Below are 23,224 nucleotides of genomic sequence, written 5' to 3'. Positions count from 1 at the left end.
CTACTTGCCCCATCATGTCTGCACCAGCTCTCCGAATGAGCAAGTGGCATTGTCACTGGACTAGTAATCCAGAGACCCAGGGCAATGTTCTGGGGACCCGGTTCGAATCCTACCATGGAAGATGGTGAAATTTGAATTCAATACAAATCTGGAATGAAAACAATGACTATGAATCCACTGTCGTAAAAAAAATCCCATCTGGTTCACTAATGTCCTTTAGCTGCTCCTTCCTCGGGTGGGTGGGGAGGTATGTTCCAGAGACATATGTGTGGACAGATTCGGAGATGCAGGACAATGCTTAGAATGTGAGCATTTGCAGTTAATTAAGTGTTTACATATCCAGAGATATCCAGAGATAGGGGCTGGTTTAGCACACTGGGCTAAATCGCTGGCTTTTAAAGCAGACCAAGCAGGCCAGCAGCACGGTTCAATTCCCGTACCAGCCTCCCCGAAAAGGCACCGGAATGTGGCGACTAGGGGCTTTTCACAGTAACTTCATTGAAGCCTACTTGTGACAATAAGCAATTATTATTATTGAGTAGAGACTTGCCGGACAATCTGATTGGCCGGAAGCTCTATAAGGTGGGACTTCCTCCTGAGTGAGGGGCAGAAGTACAGTCTGCAGTCAATTAATGCGCATTCACATGTGAAATAGCTGCAGGGCAGTCAGAGTCGGCGTGTACTCCCCGCCATCTGAAATATTCAGACCAACTTCACACCCACCACAGTATCTGGGGATTTCACTTTAATGAATGAAATTAAATCTGGAATTAAGTTATTTTGGTATCAGTAATAGTGACCATTGAACATCTTGTCATCAAAACACATCTGGTTCATTCATGACCTTTAGGAAACAAAATTTCCTACCCTCACCTGATCCAGCCTATATTTGACCCCATTCTCTTCACTGCCCTCTCAAATGGCCTAGCAAGCCACTCAGCGATATTCAGTAAGGTAGCTCGTCACTGCCTTCGTGAAGGGAATCAAGGATGGGAAATAAATTTTGACTTTTCTGGCGAAACGCACATCCTATGAATGAACAAAGGGGATTAAAAACAACCTGAAGATATTTTACTGTGACAATGCTGCAATATAAATACAGGTTGTTGTTGAATAAATCTGTCTGTTGGGTCCCAACAATGTGTCTCAAAATGAATCTCGGAAGAGGGCTAAACTAGAATGACACAGAACATTTGTTCCAGCTCTTTGGTCGAACTATCCAAAATCACTTCTATTTTGCCATTGCTGTAAATTTCCCCTTTATTGACTTTCTGGCAGGTGACCGAGTGCCTTGCTGGGCCATTTCAGAGTCAACCTCATTGTTGCGGATGTGGAATCACACTTGGCCAGACCAGATAAGGACTGCAGATTTCCTTAATGAAGCCGATGATTTTTTTATGACGATGGTTTCACGGTCATCATTAGACTTTTAATTCCAAACTTTTATTTATTGAATTCAAATTCCACCATCTGCCGTGGACTTCACACATGAGCATTACCTTGGTTAATAATCCAGTGCCAACACCCCTACACCACCCCTCTCCCTAACAGCACTGTGGGTGTACCAGCCACACATGGATTCCACCAATTCAAAAAGGCACATCACTATCACCTTCTCAAGGACAATCAGGGATGGGCAATAAATGCTGGCCTAGCCGCCGACACACACATCCCATGAATGAATTAAAAATAAAATCCCTTAACAGGATTATCCTATTTCCTTTTCAAAGCTACTATTGAATCTGCTTCCAACGTTCTTTTGTATTAGTAAAATAGTCAATTAATTTGAACTGATTTTACTTATCTCAACAGCAGCCTCATATGTTTTACCATGTTAGGTACTGGCTTGTTTTGTGCACTTTTACCTGTGAAAATTGGCTTGAGATTGGCAACAAAAATCTAATTTCACATGGGGACGCTTACAACTTACAGGAGTCGCAAGAGTAAATATTGTAGACCTCAGCCCAGCGTCAGGTTGTAGGTTCAAGTCCCATTCCAGAGATTGACTGTGCAATATATGCTGACACTGCAGAGTAGTACTGAGGGAAGTGTAAAAGATTCCATGGAACTATTTTCAGGAGATAGTTGACCAGGCCAACATTCATCCCTCCACCAACATTTAAAATGCATGATCATTTCATCGCTGTTTGTGGCAAGTCACTGTGTGCAAATTGGGTGCTGCACTTCCTTCATTACATCAGCGATCTTCAAAAGTACTTCACTGATTGTGAAGGCCTTATGGATGTCCTGAAGTCATGAAGGTGGCTATGTAAATGCAAGTGACCAATATTTATCTTCTTTCATCTTGGTTCCATATTCATTGACTGCTTTACCTTTGAATTGCCAAAATACCTGTTGCCTGCATTTATTTACATTTTTTTTCCAAAAATATGCTTTCTTCCAAAAATTTGTAAAAGCACATCACAAAACATTTCAACTTGAAAATTACAGAAAGTGCAATAAAATTCACTTTTATTCATATAGCATATTCCTCTCTCGGGTGCCTTAATACAATTTCAATACTCTTGATGATCTCAGAATCATCCCATGTCAAGCATACTGCACAAAATGTTTGACAAACTTTCCAGCCCCTATGGTTGAAAAGCCTTAGATAGAGGCCTCCTCTACTTAATTATATTGGGAGTGCAAACATATTGGGGCAGCACGGTAGCATAGGAGGCAGCATGGTAGCATAGGGAGCAGCACGGTAGCATAGTGGTTCGCCCAGTTGCTTTACAGCTCCAGGGTCCCAGGTTCGGTTCCCGACTTGTGTCACTGTCTATGTGGAGTCTGCACATTTTCCCCATGTGTGCATGGGTTTCCTCCGGGTGCTCCGGTTTCCTCCCACAGTCCAAAGATGTGCAGGTTATTATAAATTGCCCTTAGTGTCCAAAAAGGTGAGGTGGGGTTCCTGGGTTAAGGGGATAAAGTGGATAGGGTGGAGGCGTGGGTCTTAAGTAGGGTGCTCTTTCCAAGGGGCTGCATGGCCTCCTTCTGCACTGTAAATTCTATGATTCTATGGAACATTACGCCCAAAAACAGTTCTAATGTAAGGTTGATTACACCTACCTGTCAGCAACCGCCAGCAGTTTCACTAAGTAAGGTGATCTTTCCTGTAGGAAGATATTTATTTTATAGAGCATGGCCGTGCTTACCTTATTGTGTAAATGTATCATTTTACAAAAATTGAAACTGCATGACCTTTACCATCTTCTCGGTAAAAACACTTCTTGAAAAAAAAGACACTTTCAATTAGAATACCAGTCAAGGTTCTTCTGAAAAAATAATTTGGTCAGAGACGTTTGAAATTGCAAAGAACCTGAAAATGTGCAGTATGGGTGTAATGATGTTTTAACCCTATCATATGAAATTGATGTTCTTGCTGTCTGAACAGTCATGTTAAACAGTGCTGCGATCTCCATAGGAACTGTTAATATTTAAGAAGAAATTCGAGCTTCCATTTGATAGCTGAAAAGATTTCACGTATTAAGACTTTTACTATAACAACCAAACTAAAATCACTAATGACTAAATACTCTTGTTGTAGTCTAAACTACAAAACAGATTTTGCCCCTTATACTTTTAACAAAACCAAAAACTCACTTCACAGGTATAGCAGTAGTCATAAAGGTCTACAGCATAGAAAAGGCCCTTCTGCCCATCGCGTCTGTGTTGGTCAAAAACAAACACCTAACTATTCCAATCCCAGTTTCCAGCATTTGTCCCATAGTCTTGGATGCCATGATATCTCAAGTGCATATCTAAATACTTCTTTAAAGTTATGAGGGTCTCTGCCACAACCACCCTTTCAGGCAGTGAGTTCCAAACTTCCACCACCCTCTGGGTGAAAAAGTTTCACATCTAAACCTCCTTCCCCTTGCCTTAAGTCTATGCCCCCGGCCATTGATCTCACCACCAAGGGGAAAAGTTTCTTCCTGTCTACTCCAGGCCCCTCAGAATTTTATATATCTCAAACATGTCCCCGTCAGTCTCCTCTACTCCAGGTTTCTCCTGTCCCTTTAAGTAATCATTTGATTTTCCCCATCACAGCCCAAAGTGGTTCTTAGCTTCCCAGGTTTACTTCCATTCCTTTCCTTTCCCAACTTGGAAACATTTAACCCCAGAACTGTCATTTATGCTGAGGGTTTTCCCTGGTGATTTTTCCCTTGGGTAGGGGTGGGTGAATCTTCCAGCCTCATTTCAAATCCTCACAAAATTGAACTTTTCAATCCAAGCATGAGCTCTCCTGTATGGTGAACAAATGCAAATATTGCCCTTTAGCTAGTCCCTTTCTTCTGGATCCCGGCAGAATTTCTGTGTCTGTGATATTTCAAGGATTTCATAGAAACCTTCTCAACAAGAATCTCCATGACAACATGAATCACGTGGGCCTTGTATCCAAGTAGAAATGTCTAAAAGTATGTATGCCTTATACCTTATCTCCAAAAAAACAGCCCAGGCCTCCCATTAATCTTTAGCAGCCATGTTATCCAGGCAACTTTTTAGTCAGAGTTCAGAACAGGTCATATGACCCCCTTCGTTTCGTTCTCAATTAAAAATGCAGTTCCGAAACACGGGAATCTTAAACATTTCATATTTGTAACAGCAGTTGAAACTGAAAAGGTCTCCATTATAATAGCTGGCACAGTAATTCCATGTGAATGCCAATATCTGATCTTGAGCTAACACGTTGAAGGTAGCTTACCACAAATGGACAAGAGGTAGACAATTAGACCAAGATCCATGATTCTGACATCCCCACTAAGTTCAGACTTGCAACGATGGATTTCTTTATCAACAGAATTGAACTTCGGGCAATCCATCAAATCAAGGCAGGAGAGGAGCTGACGGTATCGTATGTGGATTTCCTGAGCTTAAGTGCGGACAGGCGTAACCAGCTCAAAAAACACTATTACTTTGATTGTACCTGTGAGCACTGCACCAAGGGAATCAAAGATGACCTGATGCAGGCTGTGAAAGAGGAAGATGGGAAAAAGGTAAGCCAGCAAGAACATGAATCTATTTGTGCTCTCAGTATCCGAGGCACAGTGAAAGCCAGTGTGTAATTTAGTTTAAAAAATCTGGGAACAAGGAGCCAGTATCAGTAAATGTCACTGTGAAGCAATTGGATTCTTGTCAAAATCCAAACAGTTCACCAAAGCCACTTGAAGGAAACCTGCCTTCCTCCATCACATTGGACAACATGTGACTTGTGACCCAAATCAGTGTGGTTGAACCTTATTGCCCTTGAGGACACCTAGAAATACTCAACTCTATCAACATGCTGCAAAGAATATCAAGAATTACACTTCCTTTTCTGCAGTTCAACAACACAGCCCACCACAATGCTTCCAGAGCAATTAGGGTTAGGCAAGTGATGCCCTTCTTGCTAGAGATACCCCCATTCCAAGAGTAGTGTACAAATAATAGAGTTCCTATATTTTAATGAAAGCCAGCGCATTCAACACTCGCCAGACCAAACTCGGTCAACATTCCCCAGCCCCAATTCATTCAACATTCACCACCCCCAACTCAGTCAACCTTCCCCAATCCCAACTCTTTCAATATTCCCCAATCCCAACTCATTCAACACTCACCAGCCCCAACTCATTCAACATTCCCTATCCCAACTCGTTCAACATGCCCCAGCCACAACTCGTTCAACATTCCCTATCCCAACTCGTGCAACATTCCCCAATCCCAACTAGTTCAACATTCCCCAATCGCAACTCATTCAACATTCCCCAATCCCAACTCGGTCAACATTCCCTAACCCAACAAATTCAACATTCCCCAGCCCCAAATCGTTTGACATTCCCCAGCCCCAACTCGTTCAACATTCCCCTGTCCCAACTCGTTCAACATTCCCCAATCCCAACTCATTCAACATTCCCCAGCTTCAACTCGTTCAACATTCCCCAGCCCCAATTCGTTCAACATTCCCCAGCCCCAACTCGTTCAACATTCCCCTATCCCAATTTGTGCAACATTCCCCAATCCCAACTCATTCAACACTCGCCAGCCCCAACTCATTCAATATTCACCAGCCCCAACTCATTCAACTTTCACCAGCCCCAACTCATTCAACATTCACCAGCCCCAACTCATTCAATATTAACCAGCCCCAACTCATTCAACATTCACCAGCCCCGACTCATTCAACATTCACCAACCCCAACTCATTCAACTTTCACCAGCCCCGACTCATTCAACATTCACCAGCCCCAACTCATTCAACATTCACCAGCACCAACTCATTCTACTTTCACCAGCCCCAACTCATTCAACATTCACCAGCCCCAACTCATTCAACATTCACCAGCCCCAACTCATTCAACATTCACCAGCCCCGACTCATTCAACTTTCACCAGCCCCAACTCATTCAACATTCCCCAATCCCAACTCATTCAACACTCACCAGCCCCAACTCATTCAACATTCATCAGCCCCGACTCATTCAACTTTCACCAGCCCCAACTCATTCAACATTCACCAGCCCCAACTCATTCAACATTCACCAGCCCCAACTCATTCAACTTTCACCAGCCCCAACTCATTCAACATTCCCCAATCCCAACTCATTCAACACTCACCAGCCCCAACTCATTTAACATTCCCTTTCCCCAACTCATTCAATATTCACCAGCCCCAACTCATTCCACATTCACCAGCCCCAACTCATTCAGCATTCCCCAGCCCCAACTCATTCAACATTCACCAGCCCCAACTCATTCAACTTTCACCAGCCCCAATTCATTCAACATTCCCCAATCCCAACTCATTCAACACTCACCAGCCCCAACTCATTTAACATTCCCTTTCCCCAACTCATTCAATATTCACCAGCCCCAACTCATTCCACATTCACCAGCCCCAACTCATTCAACATTCACCAGCAACTCATTCAACATTCACCAGCCCCAACTCATTCAACACTCACCAGCCCCAACTCATTCAACAATCCCTTTCCCCAACTCATTCAACATTCACCAGCCCCAGCTCATTCCGGTCGACTACATCTGCAGCAAGTGTAACCAATGGTAGCTCCTCACAGACCGCGTGGTTCAGCTGGACAAGCAATTGAATGCACTTAGGAGCATGCAGGTGACGGAAAGCGTCATAGATATAAGTTATAGAGATGTGGTCACACCCAAGATGAAGGCAAGAGATGGGTGACCACCAGAAGGGGCAGGCAGTCAGTGCCGGAATCCCCTGTGGTTGTCCCCCTCTCGAACAGGTATACCGCTTTGGATACTGTTGGGGGGAATAGCCTATCAGGGGAAAACAGCAGCAGCCAGAGCAGTGGCACCACGGCTTACTCTGATGTTCAGCAGGGCGGGTCAAAGCGCAGAAGAGCAATCGTCATAGGAGACTCTATAGTCAGGGGCACAGATAGGCACTTCTGTATGTGAAAGAGACTCCAGGATGGTATGTTGCCTCCCTGGTGCCAGGGTCCAGGATCTCACAGAATGGGTAGCGGGTATCCTGAAGGGGGAGGGCAAACAGACAGAGGTCGTGGTACACATTGGTACTAACGACATAGGCAGGAAGGAGGATGAGGTCCTGCAGCAGACGTTCAGGGAGCTAGGCAGAAAGTTAAAAGACAGGACCTCTAGAGTTGTAATCTCAGGATTACTCCCTGTGCCACGTGCCAGTGAGGCTAGAAATGTGAAAACATTGAGGGAGAACTAGGGAATAGGGCCATCTACTCATTTATTTCTCTGTTGTTGGCAACCACGTCATTGCGGAGATAGAGGTATTTTCAGGTTCTCGGTATTGCTGGTCTGCCAGATGTATTTGAATCTGACGGAACAGAACATAAGATAGAACATAGAAAATACAGCACAGAACAGGCCCTTCGGCCCACGATGTTGTGCCTCATCAAATTGGTTTAAATGCACCTGAGATGTTGGTTTATTGCTTTGCACCCTGTCTCTGCTTTTGTTGCTTAATCTCCACAATATCTCACTGGGTTCCGATCTTATCTACTTCTCTCTCCTTTCTTTAAGGAAAAACTATTATTAACTGGCTGACTTCCAGCAGAAATTTTCTTTTGTTATGGCCACTGTCCGAACTCAATTAATACCGACCAAACCCAACATCTTCAACACTGCGCAAACCCATTTACTTCAGCACTCCCCAATCCCAACTCCGTCAACACTCCTAAACTCAACTCCTTCCAAACTCCCAAACCCAATTACTTCCACACTCCCCAAACCCAACTCCTTCAACACTGTCCAACTCAACACATCAACACTGTCCAAACCCGACTCCTTCAACACTGTCCAAACCCAACACCTTCAACACTCCCAAACACAACTCCTTCAACACTGTCCAAACCCAACACCTTTAACACTGCCCAAACCCAACTCCGTCAACACTCCCAAACCCGACTCCGTCAACAGTGTCCAAACCGAACTCCTTCAACACTCTCCAAATCCAACTCCTTCAAAACTGTCCAAACCGAACTCCTTCAACACTGTCCAAACTCAACTCCTTCAACAGTGTCCAAACCCAACTCCGTCAACACTGTGCAAACCCAACTCCTTCAATAGTGTCCAAACCCAACTCCTTCAACACTCTCCAAATCCAACTCCTTCAAAACTGTCAAAACCGAACTCCTTCAACACTCTCCAAACCCAACTCCTTCAACACAGCCCAAACCCAACTTTTTCAGCACTCCCAAACCCAACTCCTTCGACACTGCCCAAACCCAACTCCTTCAACACTGTCCAAACCCAACTCCTTCTACACTGTCAAAACCTAACTCCTTCAACACTGTGCAAACCCAACTCCTTCCACACTTCCAAACCCAACTCCTTCAACACTCCCAAACCCAACTACTTCAACACTGCCCAAACCCAACTCCTTCAGCACTGCCCAAACCCAACTCCTTCAACACTGCCCAAACCCAACTCCTTCAACACTGTCCAACTCAACACATCAACACTGTCCAAACCCAACTCCTTCAACACTGTCCAAACCCAACTTCTTCAACACTCACCAATCCCGACTCCTTCAACACTGTCCAAACCCAACACCTTCAACACTGTCAAAACCCAACTCCGTCAACACTGTCCAAACCCAACTCGTTCAACACTGTCAAAACCCAACTTTCAACAATGTGCAAACAAAACTCCTTCAGCACTGTCAACACCCAACTCCTTCAACACTGTCCAAACCCAACTCCTTCAACACTGTCCAAACCCAAATCCTTCAACACTGTCAAATCCCAACTCCTTCAACACTGTGCAAACCCAACTCCTTCAACACTGTCCAAACCAAACTCCTTCAACACTGTCCAATCCCAACTCATTCAACAGTGTCCAAACCCAACTACTCCAACACTGCCCAAACCCAACTCCTTCAACACTGTCCAAATCCAACTCCTTCAACACTGTCCAAACCCAACTCCTTCAACACTGCCCAAACCCAACTCCTTCAATCCCAACTCATTCAACAGTGTCCAAACCCAACTACTCCAACACTGCCCAAACCCAACTCCTTCAACACTGTCCAAATCCAACTCCTTCAACACTGTCCAAACCCAACTCCTTCAACACTGCCCAAACCCAACTCCTTCAACACTGCCCAAACACAAGTCCTTCAACACTGTCCAAACCCAACTCATTCAACACTGCCCAATCCCAACTCATTCGACACTCCACAAACTCAACTCCTTCAACACTGCCCAAACCCAACTCCTTCAACACTGTCCAAACCCAACTCCTTCAACACTGCGTAAACCCAGATCCTTCAAAACTGTCCAAACCTAACTCCTTCAACACTGACAAAACCAAACTCCTTCAACATTGTCCAAACACAACTCCATCAACACACTCCAAACCCAACTCCTCCAACACTGCCCAAACCCAACTCCTTTGACACTGTGCAAATCCAACACCTTCAACACTGTCCAAACCCAACTCCTTCAACACTCCCAAACCCAACTCCTTAAATAGTGTCCAAACCCAACTCCTTCAACACTCTACAAATCCAACTCCTTCAAAACTGTCAAAACCGAACTCCTGCAACACTCTCCAAACCCAATTCCTTCAACACAGCCCAAACCCAACTTTTTCAGCACTCCCAAACCCAACTCCTTCGACACTGCCCAAACCCAACTCCTTCAACACTGTCCAAACCCAACTCCTTCTACACTGTCAAAACCCAACTCATTCAACACTGTGCAAACCCAACTCCTTCAACACTCCAAAACCCAACTCTTTCAACACTCCCAAACCCAACTACTTCAACACTGTCCAAACCCAACTCCTTCAACACTGTCCAAACCCAACTCCCTCAACACTGTCCAAATCCAACACATTCGACACTCCCAAACCCAACTCCTTCAACACTGCCCAAACCCAACTCCTTCAACACTGCCCAAACCCAACTCCTTCAACACTGTCCAAACCCAACTCCTCCAACACTGCCCAAACCCAACTCCTTCAACACTGTGCAAACCCAACTCCTTCAACACTGCCCAAACCCAATTCCTTCAACACTCCCAAACACAACTGCTTCGACACTGCCCAAACCTAACTCATTCAACACTGTCCAAACCCAACTCCTTCAACACTGTCCAAACCCAACTCCTTCAACACTCTCCAAATGCAACACCTTCCCGTAACAGCCTCCCCGAACATCCGCCGGAATGTGGCGACTAGGGGCTTTTCACAGAAACTTCATTGAAGCCTACTTGTGACAATAAGCGATTTTCATTTTCATTTTCATTTCAATTCATTCAACACTGTCCGAACCCAATTCCTTCCACACTCCCAAACTCAAGTCCGTCCAAACACCCAAACCCAATTCCTTCCACACTCCCCAAACCCAACTCCTTCAACACTGTCCAACTCAACACATCAACACTGTCCAAACCCAACTCCTTCAACACTGTCCAAACCCAACTCCTTCAACACTCACCAATCCCGACTCCTTCAACACTGTCCAAACCCAACACCTTCAACACTTCAAAACCCAACTCTGTCAACACTGTCCAAACCCAACTCGTTCAACACTGTCAAAACCCAACTTTCAACAATGTGCAAACAAAACTCCTTCAGCACTGTCAAAACCCAACTCCTTCAACACTGTGCAAACCCAACTCCTTCAACACTGTCCAAAACCAAATCCTTCAACACTGTCAAATCCCAACTCCTTCAACACTGTGCAAACACAACTCCTTCAACACTGTCCAAACCAAACTCCTTCAACACTGTCCAATCCCAACTCCTTCAACACTGTCCAAACCCAACTCCTTCAACACTGTCCAAACACAACTCCTTCAACACTGTCCAAACCCAACTCATTCAACACTGCCCAATCCCAACTCATTCGACACTCCACAAACTCAACTCCTTCAACACTGCCCAAACCCAACTCCTTCAACACTGTCCAAACCCAACTCCTTCAACACTGCGGAAACCCAGATCCTTCAAAACTGTCCAAACCTAACTCCTTCAACACTTACAAAACCAAACTCCTTCAACATTGTCCAAACACAACTCCATCAACACACTCCAAACCCAATTCCTCCAACACTGCCCAAACCCAACTCCTTTGACACTGTGCAAATCCAACTCCTTCAACACTGTCCAAACCCAACTCCTTCAACACTCCCAAACCCAACTCCTTAAATAGTGTCCAAACCCAACTCCTTCAACACTCTACAAATCCAACTCCTTCAAAACTGTCAAAACCGAACTCCTGCAACACTCTCCAAACCCAACTCCTTCAACACTGCGTAAACCCAGATCCTTCAAAACTGTCCAAACCTAACTCCTTCAACACTGACAAAACCAAACTCCTTCAACATTGTCCAAACCCAACTCCTTCAACACTGTCCAAACCCAACTCCTTCAACACTGCGCAAACCCAAATCCTTCAACACTCCCCAAACCCAACTCCTTCATCACTGTCCAAACCCAACTCCTTCAACATTCTTCAAACACAACTCCATCAACACACTCCAAACCCAACTCCTCCAACACTGCCCAAACCCAACTCCTTTGACACTGTGCAAATCCAACTCCTTCAACGCTGTCCAAACCCAACTCCTCCAACACTGCCCAAACCGAATTCCTTCAACACTGTCCAAACCCAACTCCTTCAACACTGCTTAAACCCAACTCATTCGACACACCCCAAACCCAACTCATTCAACACTGTCCAAACCCAACAACTTCAACACTGCACAAACCCAACTCATTCGACACGCCCAAAACCCAACTCCATCAACACTGTCCAAACCCAAATCCATCAACACTGCCCAAACCCAACTCCTTCTACACTGTCCAAACCCAACTCCTTCAACACTGCCCAAACCCAACTCATTCGACACACCCCAAACCCAACTCCTTCAACACTGTCCAAACCCAACAACTTCAACACTGCACAAACCCAACTCATTCGACACTCCCAAAACCCAACTCCTTCAACACTGTCCAAACCCAACTCCTTCAACTCTGTCCAAACCCAACTCCTTCAACACTGTCAAAACCCAAATCTTTCAACACTGTGCAAACCCAATTCCGCAAAACTGTCCAAACAGAACTTTTTCAACACTATCAGAACCAAACTCCTTCAACACTGTCCAAACCCAACTCCTTCAACACTGTGCAAACCCAACTCCTTCAACACTGACAAAACCCAACTCCTTCAACACCGTGAAAACCCAACTCCTTCAACACTGTGCAAACCCAACTCTTTCAACACTGTCCAAACCGAACTTGTTCAACACTCTCCAAACACAACTCCTTCAACACTGTCCAAACCCAACTCCTTCAACACTGTCAAAACCGAACTCCTTCAACACTGTCCAAACCCAAGTCCTTCAACAGTGTCCAGACCCAACTCCTCCAGCACTGTCCAAACCCAACTCCTTCAACACTCCCCAAACCCAACTCCTTGAATACTCTCCAACCCCAACTCTTTCAACACTCCCAAACCCAACTCCGTGAACACCGTGCAACTCCAACTCCTTCAACACTCCCAAACCCAAGTCCTTGAACATTGTCCAAACCCAACTCCTTCAACATTCTCCAAACCCAACTCCTTCAAATCTCCCAAACCCAACTCCTTCAACATTCCCAAACCCAACTACTCCAACACTGTCCAAACCAAACTCCTTCAACATTCTCCAAACCCAACTCCTCCAACACTGTCCAAACCCAACTCCTTCAACATTCTCCAAACCCAACTCTTTCAACACTGCCCAAACCCAACTCCGTCAACACTGTCCAAACCCAACTCCTTCAACACTGCAGAAACCCAACTCATTCGACACTCCCCAAACCCAACACCTTCAACACTCCCAAACCCAACTCCTTAAACACTGTCCAAACCCAACTGCTTCAACACACTCCAAACCCAACTCCTCCAACACTGCCCAAACCCAACTCCTTTGACACTGTGCAAATCCAACACCTTCAACACTGTCCAAACCCAACTCCTTCAACACTCCCAAACCCAACTCCTTAAATAGTGTCCAAACCCAACTCCTTCAACACTCTACAAATCCAACTCCTTCAAAACTGTCAAAACCGAACTCCTGCAACACTCTCCAAACCCAATTCCTTCAACACAGCCCAAACCCAACTTTTTCAGCACTCCCAAACCCAACTCCTTCGACACTGCCCAAACCCAACTCCTTCAACACTGTCCAAACCCAACTCCTTCTACACTGTCAAAACCCAACTCATTCAACACTGTGCAAACCCAACTCCTTCAACACTCCAAAACCCAACTCTTTCAACACTCCCAAACCCAACTACTTCAACACTGTCCAAACCCAACTCCTTCAACACTGTCCAAACCCAACTCCCTCAACACTGTCCAAATCCAACACATTCGACACTCCCAAACCCAACTCCTTCAACACTGCCCAAACCCAACTCCTTCAACACTGCCCAAACCCAACTCCTTCAACACTGTCCAAACCCAACTCCTCCAACACTGCCCAAACCCAACTCCTTCAACACTGTGCAAACCCAACTCCTTCAACACTGCCCAAACCCAATTCCTTCAACACTCCCAAACACAACTGCTTCGACACTGCCCAAACCTAACTCATTCAACACTGTCCAAACCCAACTCCTTCAACACTGTCCAAACCCAACTCCTTCAACACTCTCCAAATGCAACACCTTCCCGTAACAGCCTCCCCGAACATCCGCCGGAATGTGGCGACTAGGGGCTTTTCACAGAAACTTCATTGAAGCCTACTTGTGACAATAAGCGATTTTCATTTTCATTTTCATTTCAATTCATTCAACACTGTCCGAACCCAATTCCTTCCACACTCCCAAACTCAAGTCCGTCCAAACACCCAAACCCAATTCCTTCCACACTCCCCAAACCCAACTCCTTCAACACTGTCCAACTCAACACATCAACACTGTCCAAACCCAACTCCTTCAACACTGTCCAAACCCAACTCCTTCAACACTCACCAATCCCGACTCCTTCAACACTGTCCAAACCCAACACCTTCAACACTTCAAAACCCAACTCCGTCAACACTGTCCAAACCCAACTCGTTCAACACTGTCAAAACCCAACTTTCAACAATGTGCAAACAAAACTCCTTCAGCACTGTCAAAACCCAACTCCTTCAACACTGTGCAAACCCAACTCCTTCAACACTGTCCAAAACCAAATCCTTCAACACTGTCAAATCCCAACTCCTTCAACACTGTGCAAACACAACTCCTTCAACACTGTCCAAACCAAACTCCTTCAACACTGTCCAATCCCAACTCCTTCAACACTGTCCAAACCCAACTCCTTCAACACTGCCCAAACCCAACTCCTTCAACACTGCCCAAACACAAGTCCTTCAACACTGTCCAAACCCAACTCATTCAACACTGCCCAATCCCAACTCATTCGACACTCCACAAACTCAACTCCTTCAACACTGCCCAAACCCAACTCCTTCAACACTGTCCAAACCCAACTCCTTCAACACTGCGTAAACCCAGATCCTTCAAAACTGTCCAAACCTAACTCCTTCAACACTGACAAAACCAAACTCCTTCAACATTGTCCAAACACAACTCCATCAACACACTCCAAACCCAACTCCTCCAACACTGCCCAAACCCAACTCCTTTGACACTGTGCAAATCCAACTCCTTCAACACTGTCCAAACCCAACTCCTTCAACACTCCCAAACCCAACTCCTTAAATAGTGTCCAAACCCAACTCCTTCAACACTCTACAAATCCAACTCCTTCAAAACTGTCAAAACCGAACTCCTGCAACACTCTCCAAACCCAACTCCTTCAACACTGCGTAAACCCAGATCCTTCAAAACTGTCCAAACCTAACTCCTTCAACACTGACAAAACCAAACTCCTTCAACATTGTCCAAACCCAACTCCTTCAACACTGTCCAAACCCAACTCCTTCAACACTGCGCAAACCCAAATCCTTCAACACTCCCCAAACCCAACTCCTTCATCACTGTCCAAACCCAACTCCTTCAACATTCTTCAAACACAACTCCATCAACACACTCCAAACCCAACTCCTCCAACACTGCCCAAACCCAACTCCTTTGACACTGTGCAAATCCAACTCCTTCAACGCTGTCCAAACCGAACTCCTCCAACACTGCCCAAACCGAATTCCTTCAACACTGTCCAAACCCAACTCCTTCAACACTGCGTAAACCCAACTCATTCGACACACCCCAAACCCAACTCATTCAACACTGTCCAAACCCAACAACTTCAACACTGCACAAACCCAACTCATTCGACACTCCCAAAACCCAACTCCTTCAACACTGTCCAAACCCAACTCCTTCAACTCTGTCCAAACCCAACTCCTTCAACACTGTCAAAACCCAAATCTTTCAACACTGTGCAAACCCAATTCCGCAAAACTGTCCAAACAGAACTTTTTCAACACTATCAAAACCAAACTCCTTCAACACTGTCCAAACCCAACTCCTTCAACACTGTGCAAACCCAACTCCTTCAACACTGACAAAACCCAACTCCTTCAACACCGTGAAAACCCAACTCCTTCAACACTGTGCAAACCCAACTCTTTCAACACTGTCCAAACCGAACTTGTTCAACACTCTCCAAACACAACTCCTTCAACACTGTCCAAACCCAACTCCTTCAACACTGTCAAAACCGAACTCCTTCAACACTGTCCAAACCCAAGTCCTTCAACAGTGTCCAGACCCAACTCCTCCAGCACTGTCCAAACCCAACTCCTTCAACACTCCCCAAACCCAACTCCTTGAATACTCTCCAACCCCAACTCTTTCAACACTCCCAAACCCAACTCCGTGAACACCGTGCAACTCCAACTCCTTCAACACTCCCAAACCCAAGTCCTTGAACATTGTCCAAACCCAACTCCTTCAACATTCTCCAAACCAAACTCCTTCAAATCTCCCAAACCCAACTCCTTCAACATTCCCAAACCCAACTACTCCAACACTGTCCAAACCAAACTCCTTCAACATTCTCCAAACCCAACTCCTCCAACACTGTCCAAACCCAACTCCTTCAACATTCTCCAAACCCAACTCTTTCAACACTGCCCAAACCCAACTCCGTCAACACTGTCCAAACCCAACTCCTTCAACACTGCAGAAACCCAACTCATTCGACACTCCCCAAACCCGACACCTTCAACACTCCCAAACCCAACTCCTTAAACACTGTCCAAACCCAACTGCTTCAACACTGTCCAAATCCAACTCCTTCAACACTGTCCAAACCCAACTCCTTCCACATTCACCAAACTCAATTCCTCCAACACTGTCCAAACCCAATTCGTTCAACATTCTCCAAACCCAACTCCCCCAACACTGTCCAAACCCAACTCCTTCAACACTGTCCAAACCCAACTCCTTCAACACTCTCCAAACCGAACTCCTTCAACACTGCCCAAACGCAACACCTTCAACACAGCCCAGACCCAATTCATTTGACACTCCCCAAACCCAACTCTTTCAACACTGCCCAAACCCAACTCCGTCAACACTGTCCAAACACAACTCCTTCATCACTGCAGAAACCCAACTCATTCGACACTCCCCAAACCCAACAACTTCAACACTCCCAAACCCAACTCCTTAAACACTGTCCAAACCCAACTGCTTCAATACTGTCCAAATCCAACTCCTTCAACACTGTCCAAACCCAATTCATTTGACACTCCCCAAACCCACCTCTTTCAACACTGCCCAAACCCAACTCCGTCAACACTGTCCAAACACAATTCCTTCATCACTGCAGAAACCCAACTCATTCGACACTCCCCAAACCCAACAACTTCAACACTCCCAAACCCAACTCCTTAAACACTGTCCAAACCCAACTGCTTCAATACTGTCCAAATCCAACTCCTTCAACACTGTCCAAACCCAACTCCTTCAACATTCTCCAAAATCAACTCCTCCAACACTGTCCAAACACAATTCGTTCAACATTCTCGAAACCCAACTCCCCCAACACTTTCCAAAACCAACTCCTTCAACACTGTCCAAACTCAACTCCTTCAACACTCTCCAAACCCAACTCCTTCAACACTGCCCAAACCGAACTCCTTCAACACAGCCCAAACCCTATTAATTTGACACTCCCCAAACCCAACTCCTTCAACACTGTCCAAACCCAACTCCTTCAACATTGTGCAAAACCAACTCGTTCAACACTGTCCAAACCCAACTCATTCAACATTGCGCAAACCCAAATCATTCAATAGTGTCCAAACCCAACTCATTCGACACTCCCCAAAACCAACTCCTTCAACACTGTCCAAACCCAACAACTTCAACACTGCACAAACCCAACTCATTCGACACTCCCCAAACACAAGTCCTTCAACACTGTCCAAACCCAACTCCTTCAACACTGTCCAAACCCAACTCCTTCAACTCTGCGCAAACCCAAATCCTTAAACACTGCCCAAACCCAACTCCTTCAACACTGTCCAATCCCAACTCATTCAAATGTGTCCAAACCCAACTACTCCAACACTGCCCAAACCCAACTCTTTCAACACTGCCCAAACCCAACTCCGTCAACACTGCCCAAACCCAACTCCTTCATCACTGCAGAAACCCAACTCATTCGACACTGCCCAAACCCAACACCTTCAACACTCCCAAACCCAACTCCTTAAACACTGTCCAAACCCAACTGCTTCAACACTGTCCAAACCCAACTCCTTCAGCATTCTCCAAACTCAACTCCTCCAACACTGTCCAAACCCAATTCGTTCAACATTCTCCAAACCCAATCCCCCAATACTGTCCAAACCCAACTCCTTCAACACTGTCCAAACCCAACTCCTTCAACACTCTCCAAACCAAACTCCTTCAACACTGCCCAAACACAACTCCTTCAACACAGCCCAAACCCAATTCATTTGACACTCCCCAAACCCAACTGCATCAACACTGTCCAAACCCAACTCCTCCAACACTGTCCAAACCCAACTCCTTCAACACTGTCCAAACCCAACTCCTTCAACATTGTCCAAACCCAACTCCTTAAACACTGTCCAAACCCAACTCATTCAACACTGCGCAAACCCAAATCATTCAATACTGTCCAAACCCAACTCATTCGACACTCCCCAAAACCAACTCCTTCAACACTGTCCAAACCCAACTCCTTCAACATTGTGCAAAACCAACTCGTTCAACACTGTCCAAACCCAACTCATTCAACATTGCGCAAACCCAAATCATTCAATAGTGTCCAAACCCAACTCATTCGACACTCCCCAAAACCAACTCCTTCAACACTGTCCAAACCCAACAACTTCAACACTGCACAAACCCAACTCATTCGACACTCCCCAAACACAAGTCCTTCAACACTGTCCAAACCCAACTCCTTCAACACTGTCCAAACCCAACTCCTTCAACTCTGCGCAAACCCAAATCCTTAAACACTGCCCAAACCCAACTCCTTCAACACTGTCCAATCCCAACTCATTCAAATGTGTCCAAACCCAACTACTCCAACACTGCCCAAACCCAACTCTTTCAACACTGCCCAAACCCAACTCCGTCAACACTGCCCAAACCCAACTCCTTCATCACTGCAGAAACCCAACTCATTCGACACTGCCCAAACCCAACACCTTCAACACTCCCAAACCCAACTCCTTAAACACTGTCCAAACCCAACTGCTTCAACACTGTCCAAACCCAACTCCTTCAGCATTCTCCAAACTCAACTCCTCCAACACTGTCCAAACCCAATTCGTTCAACATTCTCCAAACCCAATCCCCCAATACTGTCCAAACCCAACTCCTTCAACACTGTCCAAACCCAACTCCTTCAACACTCTCCAAACCAAACTCCTTCAACACTGCCCAAACACAACTCCTTCAACACAGCCCAAACCCAATTCATTTGACACTCCCCAAACCCAACTGCATCAACACTGTCCAAACCCAACTCCTCCAACACTGTCCAAACCCAACTCCTTCAACACTGTCCAAACCCAACTCCTTCAACATTGTCCAAACCCAACTCCTTAAACACTGTCCAAACCCAACTCATTCAACACTGCGCAAACCCAAATCATTCAATACTGTCCAAACCCAACAACTTGAACACTGCACAAACCCAACTCATTCGACACTCACCAAACACAACTCCTTCAACACTGTCCAAACCCAACTCCTTCAAGACTGTCCAAACCCAACTCCTTCAACTCTGCGCAAAACCAAATCCTTAAACACTGCCCAAACCCAACTCCTTCAACACTGTCCAATCCCAACTCATTCAACAGTGTCCAAACCCAACTACTCCAACACTGCCCAAACCCAACTCCTTCAACACTGTCCAAATCCAACTCCTTCAACACTGTCCAAACCCAACTCCTTCAACACTGTCCAAACCCAACTGCTTCAACACTGCCCAAACACAACTCCTTCAACACTGTCCAAACCCAACACATTCAACACTGCCCAAACCCAACTCATTCGACACTCCACGAAATCAACTCCTTCAACACTGCCCAAACCCAACTCCTTCAATACTGTCCAAAGCCAACTCCTTCAACATTGTCCAAACCAAATTCCTTCAACACTGTCCAAACAGAACTCCTTCAACACTGCGTAAACCCAAATCCTTCAAAACTGTCCAAACCTAACTCCTTCAACACTGCCAAAACCAAACTCCTTCAACATTGTCCAAACCCAACTCCTTCAACACTGTCCAAACCCAACTCCTTCAACACTGCGCATACCCAAATCCTTCAACACTGCCCAAACCCAACTCCTTCAACACAGTCCAAACCCAACTCATTCATCACTGTCCAAACCCAACTCCTTCAACACTGTCCAAACCCAACTCCTCCAACACTGCCCAAACCCAATTCCTTCAACACTGTCCAAACCCAACTCCTTCAACACTGTCCAAACTCAACTCCTTCAACACTCTCCAAACCCAACTCCTTCAACACTGCCCAAACCGAACTCCTTCAACACAGCCCAAACCCAATTAATTTGACACTCCCCAAACCCAACTCCTTCAACACTGTCCAAACCCAACTCCTTCAACATTGTGCAAAACCAACTCGTTCAACACTGTCAAAACCCAACTGATTCAACATTGCGCAAACCCAAATCATTCAATACTGTCCAAACCCAACTCATTCGACACTCCCCAAAACCAACTCCTTCAACACTGTCCAAACCCAACAACTTCAACACTGCACAAACCCAACTCATTCGACACTCCCCAAACACAAGTCCTTCAACACTGTCCAAACCCAACTCCTTCAACACTGTCCAAACCCAACTCCTTCAACTCTGCGCAAACCCAAATCCTTAAACACTGCCCAAACCCAACTCCTTCACCATTGTCCAATCCCAACTCATTCAACAGTGTCCAAACCCAACTACTCCAACACTGCCCAAACCCAACTCTTTCAACACTGCCCAAACCCAACTCCGTCAACACTGCCCAAACCCAACTCCTTCATCACTGCAGAAACCCAACTCATTCGACACTCCCCAAACCCAACACCTTCAACACTCCCAAACCCAACTCCTTAAACACTGTCCAAACCCAACTGCTTCAACACTGTCCAAACCCAACTCCTTCAGCATTCTCCAAACTCAACTCCTCCAACACTGTCCAAACCCAATTCGTTCAACATTCTCCAAACCCAACTCCCCCAATACTGTCCAAACCCAACTCCTTCAACACTGTCCAAACCCAACTCCTTCAACACTCTCCAAATCAAACTCCTTCAACACTGCCCAAACACAACTCCTTCAACACAGCCCAAACCCAATTCATTTGACACCCCCAAACCCAACTCCATCAACACTGTCCAAACCCAACTCCTCCAACACTTTCCAAACCCAACTCCTTCAACACTGTCCAAACCCAACTCCTTCAACATTGTCCAAACCCAACTCCTTCAACACTTTCCAAACCCAACTCATTCAACACTGCGCAAACCCAAATCATTCAATACTGTCCAAACCCAACTCATTCGACACTCCCCAAAACCAACTCCATCAACAAAGTCCATACCCAACAACTTGAACACTGCACAAACCCAACTCATTCGACACTCCCCAAACACAACTCCTTCAACACTGTCCAAACCCAACTCCTTCAACACTGCCCAAACCCAACTCCTTCAACACTGTCCAATCCCAACTCATTCAACCGTATCCAAACCCAACTACTCCAACACTGCCCAAACCCAACTCCTTCAACACTGTCCAAATCCAACTCCTTCAACACTGTCCAAACCCAACTCCTTCAACACTGCCCAAACACAACTCCTTCAACACTGTCGGAACCCAACTCATTCAACACTGCCCAAACCCAACTCATTCGACACTCCACGAACTCAACTCCTTCAACACTGCCCAAACCCAACTCCTTCAATACTGTCCATACCCAACTCCTTCAACATTGTCCAAACCCAACTCCTTCAACACTGTCCAAACACAACTCCTTCAACACTGCGTAAACCCAACTCCATCAACACTGTCCAAACCCAACTCCTCCAACACTGTCCAAACCCAACTCCTTCAACACTGTCCAAACCCAACTCCTTCAACATTGTCCAAACCAAACTCCTTAAAAACTGTCCAAACCCAACTCATTCAACACTGCGCAAACCCAAATCATTCAATACTGTCCAAACCCAACTCATTCGACACTCCCCAAAACCAACTCCTTCAACACTGTCCAAACCCAACAACTTGAACACTGCACAAACCCAACTCATTCGACACTCACCAAACACAACTCCTTCAACACGGTCCAAACCCAACTCCATCAACACTGTCCAAACCCAACTCCTTCAACTCTGCGCAAAACCAAATCCTTAAACACTGCCCAAACCCAACTCCTTCAACACTGTCCAATCCCAACTCCTTCAACACTGTCCAAACCCAACTCCTTCAACACTGTCCAAACCCAAATCCTTCAACATTGTCAAATCCCAACTACTTCAACACTGTGCAAACCCAACTCCTTCAACACTGTCCAAACCAAACTCCTTCAACACTGTCCAATCCCAACTCATTCAACAGTGTCCAAACCCAACTATTCCAACACTGCCCAAACCCAACTCCTTCAACACTGTCCAAATCCAACTCCTTCAACACTGTCCAAACCCAACTGCTTCAACACTGCCCAAACCCAACTCCTTCAACACTGCCCAAACACAAGTCCTTCAACAATGTCCAAAGCCAACTCATTCAACACTGTCCAATCCCAACTCATTCGACACTCCACAAACTCAACTCCTTCAACACTGCCCAAACCCAACTCCTTCAACACTGTCCAAACCCAACTCCTTCAACACTGCCTAAACCCAGATCCTTCAAAACTGTCCAAACCTAACTCCATCAACACTGTCCAAACCCAACTCCTCCAACACTGTCCAAACCCAACTCCTTCAACACTGTCCAAACCCAACGCCTTCAACATTGTCCAAACCCAACTCCTTCAACACTGTCCAAACCAAACTCAATCAACACTGCGCAAACCCAAATCATTCAATACTGTCCAAACCCAACTCATTCGACACTCCCCAAAACCAACTCCTTCAACAAAGTCCAAACCCAACAACTTGAACACTGCACAAACCCAACACATTCGACACTCCCCAAACACAACTCCTTCAACACTGTCCAAACCCAACTCCTTCAACACTGCCCAAACCCAACTCCTTCAACACTGTCCAATCCCAAC

At 45.7% G+C, this 23,224-nt stretch overlaps 1 protein-coding gene across 2 annotated transcripts in view; it reads left to right on the top strand.

Annotated features, from left to right (window-relative positions):
- LOC140409286 (histone-lysine N-methyltransferase Smyd1-like) overlaps positions 1–23,224 on the top strand; it is a 154,429-nt gene that overhangs the window by 94,427 nt on the left and 36,778 nt on the right. For both annotated transcript variants that reach the window (XM_072497660.1, XM_072497659.1), the window contains one exon: positions 4,802–4,997. In XM_072497660.1, the coding sequence (XP_072353761.1) occupies positions 4,802–4,997 (196 nt within the window). The remainder of the gene's footprint in view (positions 1–4,801; positions 4,998–23,224) is intronic.

Source organism: Scyliorhinus torazame, chromosome 3, assembly GCF_047496885.1.
Source record: "Scyliorhinus torazame isolate Kashiwa2021f chromosome 3, sScyTor2.1, whole genome shotgun sequence".
In the NCBI taxonomy this organism is placed as follows: domain Eukaryota; kingdom Metazoa; phylum Chordata; class Chondrichthyes; order Carcharhiniformes; family Scyliorhinidae; genus Scyliorhinus; species Scyliorhinus torazame.
The sequence above is the reverse complement of the archived record's forward strand: the minus strand, read 5'-3'. Positions and strand labels throughout refer to the sequence as shown.